The 9,683-nt window shown below is 41.4% G+C and overlaps 1 protein-coding gene across 2 annotated transcripts in view; it reads right to left on the bottom strand.

Moving 5' to 3' along the window:
• Nucleotides 1-4,864: 4,864 nt before the first annotated feature.
• GADL1 (glutamate decarboxylase like 1) overlaps nt 4,865-9,683 on the bottom strand; it is a 159,235-nt gene continuing 154,416 nt past the window's right edge. The window contains exon 15 of one of the 2 annotated variants that reach the window (XM_045856949.1): nt 4,865-6,621. In XM_045856949.1, coding sequence (XP_045712905.1) covers nt 6,448-6,621 — 174 coding nt within the window. In that variant the 3' untranslated portion in view covers nt 4,865-6,447. The remainder of the gene's footprint in view (nt 6,622-9,683) is intronic. The other variant, XM_045856950.1, reaches the window with a different exon arrangement.

Below are 9,683 nucleotides of genomic sequence, written 5' to 3'. Positions count from 1 at the left end.
AGAGCAGCGAGGGAAGGGGTCAATAGGAGTCAAGCACCTATTTGTCACCCCTTCCCTACCCAGCCTGGTGCAGAGAGGGGCTCCACCTGCAGATAGAACAGCCGTGTTTTCATTAGGGCTCAATACGCTTCTCATCCCTTGGTCTCCAGCAGAATATGACCTGCACGAAGAAACCTCAAAGCCTTCAAATAAAAATTGTTTGGAACTCACCATCCATAGGAGTCATAGCCTGAACGAAATGTGTTGTACATTGCTATCAGCTATCAGTCAGAATTGCAGAATATTTTGAATATGACTCTACACTAGGTAATGTTAGTGAAATGTTAACCAACCTACGACTTATGATGACTTCAGGTGGTTATGGCTCTAGTCTTACATTCTTGTGAGCAAATATTTGGAGAGCAAAATCAAATTTCTCCAAAGAAGATTTTTTTTCCTGTGACAAGTCAAATCTAAATTCATTTTTAAGGAGAAACACTCCTCTTTTTCTTCAGGGGCACATTTACTAACCCAAACATTTAATACCACATTTTGTAGCATATGTCTTAAAATTAAAGGTTATGTGGAGTTTTCCCTAAGATATGGGTTAGTTGTTTTACCTTTATGTATCCATGTGTTTCCCTAAATAAAGAAGTTATCTCCGAGAACAAATTAACATACCTCCCTGCCAACCCTCCTTATTTTCACAATTATTTATTGAGTGATGATTATGTGCTAAGTCTCCAATGGATGTTATATCTTAATTTTAAAAATGCACAGAGATATATCATTTCAAAGAGCAATATGTATATTTTAAGAAAATGATAGAGAGCTTATATTAGTGCAGGGCCCCTTTGGATAAGTGCAGGGCAGGCAGAGAACCCATCTCTGAGGAATTGAGACTCCGGCTGAAATATGAACAGTAAGCAGGTATTTAGTTCATGAGGTGGGAAATAGCCGTTTAGAAAGAGGGAGTACTACATCCAAAGGTTTTGACGTGCGGGGTAAAGAGGCGGGGGGAGATCTGAAATAAGACTCATTTTTCTGACCCTCAGCAGGAGGGAGACAGCAGAATGTAATCCTACACTCCATGGGAGTTGTAAGGAGGCGGGCCTTGGCAGCCACTTGCAGAATTTGATCTTTATCCCGACAGTTGAAATCACTTGCCTCTGTATAGCTTACCTATCAGGCTGGAGATCACGTACATCAACATGATTTAACTGTTTGTTTCAGGAGATTCTCGTTCAGAGTTAACACTGTAAATCAATGAACAACTTTACTGTTTGCGTTAGCAAGTTCCTGCCAACCAATTTATTCAGACAAACACTTGGCTCAGCTCTCCTATCAGGATAAAAGAGTACTCACCTGCAGAAACAGCTCACTTATCACACAACAACTTACTAATCAGGGCCTGTGTCAAGATGCTCACCTTCCTGTGCCCACCGGTCCTCAACTATTATGTGATGAACTGTGTCGCAGTCAGTCTGCCTCCAAAGACCTACCGTAAGCCCCCTAAGCACAGACCTGAACCTGCAAGTGTCCTGCTCCAAGTTCCCCTTGTGAGACAGCACAAAGATTCTTTCAGGGCAATGCCTTCCCACGCTCAGCAGGGCTAATTAACTTAGCTTTGCTTGACCAATAGGTTTTCTGATGGCCTTTTGCAAAGCTGGCAGTTGTCAATCCTGAGAGCAAAAAGCAAGTCCTTGAAAGTTTCTGAGGAAGTGAGAGATTGGATCAGTTTTGTGTCTTAATGTGGTTGCAGTTTGGTGAGCAGAAAGGACAAAGCCCAGAATCACATCGCTGCATGGATACAGTAAGGAGGCTATTGCTATGGACCAGAGGAGACGTGACAGCAGCTTAGAATTTGGACATGATGATGAAGGTGGGATGAGTGGATGGACTGGAGATAGGTTTTGGAGGTAAATCCAACAAGGCCTGCTAACAGATTGGACAGAGGGGAGAGAAGGTAACAGAGGTGTCAAGTATAAATTATGAACTGTGCCTTGTTAAACTAGATAGAAAATGACATCATTCACTGAGGTGGGAACATGGCTAAAGGAACAGGCTTGAAATGGGATGTGGGGTTTGCAGTGGAAAATCATGAGTTTGTTGTGGACAGGCTGTGTTTAAGGTGTCTTTGAGATACCCAAGTAAGCATTTGCAAATAATGGTTGTGCAACTCGGAAAGGTCTGAGAAACAAAGCAATGGTTAGATAGTCAGAAAATATTCTTACTTCCACTGTGGTCCCTGTTAAAATTTCTTAGTATTTCTGAATATTTCAAGCCCAAGGCTCTTTATACTGCTGCCCTCCAACGTCAATGACAAAACGCCAACAGGAACATTCCTACATTCTGGTTTGAAAAAGGGGGTGTTACAGTACGATGTAATTATTGTCCTCTGCGGCCAAGCTAGTTCTTGATGCTTTTCTTTGCTAAGTGACTGTGGGATGCCAGACACATTCAGATTGCTAGGATTAGTCCAAGTTGGCTCTGTCCTCTCCATATAGTTACAGAAAAGTAAAGAAGTTTAGCACTTAGGCTCCAGGGTGAGGTAGATTTAGATTTGACTTTTGGATCCACCCCTCAGTAGTTTGACAATCTTGGAGAATTTTCTTACTAAACTATCTTAGCCTCAGGTTCCTCAGTTGTAAATTGAGTATAGTAACAACCCCCACCTGATGAAGTTCTCTGAATAAAACCACATAAGTGTACCAGCTGGCCTAGAACTTGGCATGAAGTATGGACTCAGTAAATGTTATCTATTATTACATTCATCCTCAGTTTTCTGCATTAGAGGATCCTCAAACTTGTGGAAAGTGGCCATGAGAATTATTATAGCCGCAGGACTACTGGGCTAAATAAACAGGAAATCTGGAGTCTTTTTCTACTTTTGGTCACTGTGCTCACATTCTCCTCTTTTCTCCCATGGTCCTTTGTTTTAAGGGTATGGGTACCCGATGCCTCATTTGCTCAGTCACATGCAGTTAGGGAGGAAGTGAGAAACAGGACTGAGAGGTCTCGTGCTTCTTCACTTGTGACTCTAATTTAACCTGGGGTTTCCTTTGTGATGTTTGATGAGTTTTCTTTGAAGAGCTGGTCAAGAGTCCCCTTTACTGTATTGCTTCTATTTGACTGAATTCCCTGAAGACAGGAGCTTCTGGAAAAAAGGGCTTTTTTATGTATTCAGTTGTATTAAGCAAGTTTCATCCAATTTTCCTTGAGTTAAACTGTATAGAACAAATCAAACCAGTTCTAAATGGTTGAAATGAATTTCCACAAGACCAAGGAAGCTCAAATGGGATATGATCAGAGCAGACAGACATAAAATTGCTTCAGACTGTAATCATGCCAGTTGAAATGACATTAGATGAGTTGAGACCAATGTAAATGAAGAAGAATCAACCTGGTCCTGAAGAGGTTAAATTTCATCTAGTCTCTTTGCATTCAAAATCGACCCTAATTGAACTAATGGGATTGAGACCTTTCTAGTTGCATCAGTCCATTTCTCGATGGGGCAAAACTGGTCCTGCTCAGCTTGAGCTGGACAGACTTGAACCAGACAAACTGGATTCCAAACAGTTAAATTGGAATCAAACTTTATCAACCGAAATTCATTTCTGAACCATTGTCAGAGGGGAGGGGGATTGAGGGGCTAGATGAAAGAAGGTGAAGGGATTAACCAAAAAGCCATACATACACAACACACAGACACAGACAACAGTGTGGTGATGGCCAGAGGGAAAGGGGGGTGGGGTGGAGGTGGGCAAAGGGGGGGAAATGGGGACATTAAGAGACTTTGCTTGGGGCATTGGGCACACGGTGTGATGTGCAGATGATGAGTTATACGTTTATTGAGTTGTATCTTTTAAACCTGTACTTTTTTAAAAATTAATGTCACCCAATAAACTCAATAAAAATAATAACAATAAAAATAAAAAAGTACAAGTTGAATCACTCGGTACCTTCTTCAGATTCCCTAAAGTGTCGCCATCTAACTCTACGTCCCCACCTACAAGGCCCACCAGATGTTCCTTTGTTTCCCACTCACCCCACAGTTCCCTCTGCATGAACAATGCTTACCTCACGTTGGTCCTTGAAGTATGGCGATCGCAGCTCCTCAGGTCTTTAGCTCACCACGCCCTCCACCGGAGCACCCTTCCCCCAGACACCCACAGGATTCTTCCCTCACTTTCTTAGTCTCCATTCCAATGGTACCTTATGGAGAGACCTGCCTAACCCACTTTTCTCCAATAGCTAACCCACTCTCTCATACTAGATCTTTTTACTCTCTTTAATTTTTCTTCAAAACACTTACTACCACCTGACTTATTACATTTACTTATTGATTATCTGCCCCAACTGGACTGAAAGCTCCAGAAGAGCCAGGACTTTTTCTGCATCATTCACTGCATGTCCTGAGCACCGAGGTAACTGCCCGGAACATGGGAGCACAACCATCCATGTGTTTAATGAGTGGATGAATTATAATTAACCTCTTATCAAAAAGGTATTCTTATCCACTCAGTCCATACCTAATTGTGTAGTATATCTTGATATTTTAAGAAAATGGAATTTTCAGACTACTGGTAGCAGCTGTTTTGATTGATCAAGGACTTTTCTCTCTCCAAAAAGGCACAGCCAAAGCTGAGCTGTGGCTATTGAGTTTCCATGGCTTGCCTAGTAGAGGAAGATGAAACAACAGGCAAATCCACACTTTTGCTATAACCGCTGTTTCCGTTGAATCCAAGGTGTTAACTCAAAACCTTCTACTCTCTAAATGGCATTTGCAAACCGAGCCCAAATCACTTCTAAATTGTATTGATACAGTTTAGTAAAGAGGAAATGACAGGAAAGAAAACAATACTAAGTATGTGCTAATGTCGCTTTTTATTTCATGAAACTCAAATTATTCCAAACATTACTTTCGGGAACATTTTATAAAGATATTAAAACAAAAGGCAATGAGAAATGCCAAACACGTACACAAATACCTATCACCAGAAATTAAAGTAATTCTTTGACCAGTGGCGATATTAAGAAACCACATACCCCAAAATGAAAATATGGAATAAAAGCAAAGAGTACATTATCTGATTTTTACTCTACAAAATCTAAACAGCACAAGCCAATGACAGATTATGAAAAGGATATTGAATGTGCTAAGTCTAATATTTGAACACTTCAACCGTTTGCCTTCTTAGTCAGAGTTCTAACTAGATTCATTAATTTCACGTGGTTGAACTCTGCAACCACACCTCTGAATTGTGTTTGTTTCCTAGTCAAATAAGCTTCTCCTAGACATCTAGGAGCAGGACGAGAGACAAAACTACTGTCAGCTACTCCCAGAGGAAATGGAGGAGGTGTTTGTAAGGTCTCCGATTCCCAGATTCTCTGTTCAATATGAATCACTTAATAGTCTACACCGATATTTCAAAGCTTAAGAAAGGGAATGTTGTATCACGGTGGACTTCATTCTGATTATTTCCAACAAGCAGAGAGCAAGCTAAGAAATGGGCTCCTCAAGCTCAAAGAGGTACATAAGTTAGAGACATATACGTCTACTATCTATGCCGAGCAAATGACACAGTGATCTTCAGAAGCGAATTAGGACTATTGCTTTGCTTTAAAGGACCATGCCACAAAGTGTTTGTCTTTTATTCTTATCTCTTAAGTAATTTAGAATAGATAATGGTTAATTTCAACTTTTGCAAATAAGCATTCAGCCTGCATGAAAGATACACCTTTATAAAGTAAGCATCTTGTATAGTTTCTCTTTTCAATAACAGCTTGGCTATACACTTCTGATGCACCTAAACATTTTTGCTACCGATGCCACAGCTACATATGATTTCAAAGACTGGCTCAGGGACCACTGAAATATTAGATATGCCTTTGCTGGCAAAACATCAGAGGGACTATTCAGTCATTATCAAGTTTCACTAAACCACTAGTTCTCAGATCTTACCTTGCCTCAGGAGCGCCTGGAGGGTTCCTTAAAACACAGGAAGAAGACTGAGTTCTATCGCCCGAGTTTCTGATTCAGGAGGTATGGGGCGGGGCTAAGGGTCTGCATGTCTAATAAGTTCTCAGGTGATACTCACGCTGCTTGCTAGTCCAAGGACCTCACTTTGAGAAACGCTGCTTTAAACAACTAATTCATACCTTCTTTAGAGAGCAATGAAAGCTTGGATTCCAGGCACCACCTGGCACTTCCTAATGTCTTCAATTCTTTGTCCCAGGGACAATCCTTGAGAAATGCATTTTTCACTTCCTCTTTTATAGCAATTGCAATGCCCAGGCAGCTAGAGTCCTTAACACTATTCACTTAGCATTTTGGTTTTGCTGGGTCTGGATGGGATGTGTCTCCTATTTCTCACCAGAAGGACTGGAACGCCCTGCGTGCCCCAGACTGGATCTGTAACCCTCTCTAGGGCAGAACCCGTGCCTCTGGGGGTCCAAAAGCCATAGCTACATGTCTCTACCCAGCAGGTCTATCTCATCCAGGAGAAAGTCCATGTCTTCCCGGCTCACTTGAGGGCTGATCACAACCTGGCGGAAGAAGTTGACCTTCCCCCGGTGGGGCTGGTAGCCCAGCATCAGGCTCCCCTTCTTCATCATCCTCTCCTTAATGGCTGGGGCCACCTGCATGGGTGGAGAGGATGGGCAGAGGTGAAAGACCAGAACACCAAGGCATCAAACACATTTTACTCAGCCCTGTGACATTCACTGGGCCTCCGCTGCTGTGGATCCCACTCTCATGTACACAACTAGGTCGACATTAATAAAAATCTACTGAGAACTTATGACACGTGAGGACTGCTGCAAGTGCTTTGAATATATGAATTCATTTACTCCTCACAATAACCCCATGAGGAGATACTACTGCTGATATTCACACTTACAGATGCGGAAGTGGAGGTGCACAGATTACATAAACAGCCTGAGGTCCCGTGTTCAGTAAATGGGCGAGTCAAGATTTAAAACCAGACAGCCTCACGTAAGCCCTGACTCTGAAACCTAAACCATTCTGCAATGCTGCCTCGTTAAAAACAACCAGGTGTCCTCAGGGCTCACAGCCTCGACGGTGTCAAATGTTGTCTGAACTAGAAAAAAAAAGAAAAACCACTCCAGTTCAGGCATCTTGGGGGGAAAAAGTCATAGATGGGGATAAAAACCACAAAATAACAGCCTTGCATTGATAGACTACCAAGATAAACACTAATAAATGTATTATGTGCAGGTCTATTTTGTAGACTGTTTATTAGTTTATTAATAGGACATATGTGAAATATAAACACGCTTGTTTGTTCTCAAGAGGTGTAATGTTACTAATAAGATTAGGAAGCCCGTATTTTAAAGATTTCCAGCCAACGTGAGAAGGATGCGCCCTGATAATCCATATTCACAAATTTCTCTACAACTTTCATACTTGAAGAAATTTAGTCCACTTTAAGAACCACGGGAAAAAATGAGTCCATTTTCAAATCAGCAGTATGACCACCCAAGAATGAGCTTATAAACATGTAACAGAGTGAAGTTCATTTTTGAAACACCAACTTAAAAAAATTAAGAGTGAGCTCTTACTGGCTTGGAAATGCAAGCAAGCGTTTTCCATTTTCATTTTATTTTAACTCTAAAAGATTCTGAGCATGTCCTCCTGAATATGTGGAAAGGAAACATCATGAGTTTCTGTTTTCATGTGCTCAGAAAGATGAGACTTAGCTAATCCGGAAGGGAGGGAGGACTATATAAATAATACCAGGCACCATGTGCTTCACAATTGCTTAGGTGACAGGCATAAATGTCACTTCCCCCGAGCCCCTCTCTGAGTGTGACCATCCCACACCTCTCTAGTTTTAAACATACCTACGCTTTGTCAGAAGAAATGCCAGACTATTTTATTTGACCCTCGGCATCATCTTGATCTATTCCAAAGCTGATGGGAAAATAGGGTTCTAGATCCCTGGAGAGGTGATGGGCTGGACTTAGCCACACAGCCTTCTCAAGGGATGTTCAAGGATAATTTTAACTAAGCACATCATTTCTCATGTGCTAATCTTAGAACATATATCTTGCAAAACATGGACTGCACTATGCCTACAACAGCAAAAACAAACACCTATGAAGCACAATCACGTTGCCATCCTAGCAAAATATTGGAGCTCTTTTAGTCTCCCAGAACAGGAAGAGACACTGTTATATGAGCGTAAAAGAAAATAATTGTAGAGAACAATGAAGTCAGAGGTCAAGTTAGGGGGGAAAATGTGAACCATCATGTTCTATAACTATCTGGAAATGTGTCACAAGTTTTATTCCAAGCTTTTTAGATGAGAAAACCAGGATCAAATAAACCACATCTCCAGTCTTTTTGCAGAATTTAGTGACAAGTGTCCAGCGGATGCTGAAAGTGGGGAGCTTGGTAGGTAACTGCGTATCTGTTAGAAACACTTGATTTTGAATTCTCCAAGCATCCATTGGGTTTTCTTCCAAAGTGCTTTATGCAAGTGTCACTTGTCATTAGGATTATGAAATCTAGTGAAATTATATGTAAGCAAAGGAAAGGTTATTGCGAAAAGAGAGTTCCTCCCATGAAAACTAAGCTGAATCCTTTGGAAAGGCCAGATAAAGGGGGGCTGCTAAACACTGCCGCAAGTCAGGTGTGGCAGGAGAACTATAAATGCTCTATAACAAAATATTCAGAGTCCAGATGGCTCTGTGCACAGATGGCTCCACAGGTGTCCGTGCCTTCATGCCACGTAGAGAAACCTGAGTTGGACATGACAGGTGATTTCTGAAGTGTGTTTTCTGCAAGAACAGTGGAGAACCACTAATCATCAGACCTCTACTCAGGAAAAGCCTCACTTGCTTTTGGAAAGTATTTGGAAATCTTCACTTGACAGGGGAGGGCAGAGAAAAACTGTTCCGTTAGAAGGTGGAGGAATAAAGGCATTTGGAGGTGTTTTAAGTTAAAATGTCTAAGTGATATACGTACGACATGCTTTTCTAGGACTGTTTGCTTGAGCTGACCAATCCTTACCTCCTTAGGTAGGAGGGTTTCTGGTGTGGATGGGAATGGGTGTGTGTGCTTGCACATATGTATGTGTATGTGCATGTGTGTTCACACACATGTCCCAACCACATGTGATTTACACTTCTAACCCAACATTTGTTATTCATGGCTCTCAAAATCCTCATTTTTGCTCAGAGAGCAGTGCAGCACTGTGGCGTGACTTAAGCTAATAACAAAAGCACGTTTCTTTGGGATTTAAAGAACAAGAGGCCTCTTGACATAAACTGAAGATACGGGAGAAAAACACAAGACTGCTCGTGCTGATCAATATTAGGAAGATCTGGTTCACCAGGGACCAGAATCTGGTCAGGAAAATTCCAGGCTATCCATTTTAGCGTTTACATATTTCGGTTCTGTAGATTGCTTTTTGGGAATAAAAATTCCCTTTTTCTTCTCTCTCTCTTCTAGTTACTTAGGGTAAAACTGGCTCTGGCTTGCAGCCAATTTTAAATTTAAAACAGACATGTTCTTGGCTCAGGTCTAATTTGCATTGTCTATTTCTGTTTGCTTTTCAATACCTCTATGCTTCCCCCAAATGATATTTTCATGCCTTATCTTTGGAGAGCATTAGAATTTTGATTCCAGCTCATCAACATGTCAGAGGCTTCCATGAGGCAATCTTCAAAATAAATCT

This window comes from Phyllostomus hastatus, unplaced genomic scaffold, assembly GCF_019186645.2.
Source record: "Phyllostomus hastatus isolate PE091 unplaced genomic scaffold, TTU_PhHast_1.1 phas_scaffold_129, whole genome shotgun sequence".
Lineage (NCBI taxonomy): Eukaryota > Metazoa > Chordata > Mammalia > Chiroptera > Phyllostomidae > Phyllostomus > Phyllostomus hastatus.
This window is presented reverse-complemented; position numbering and strand designations above follow the sequence as displayed.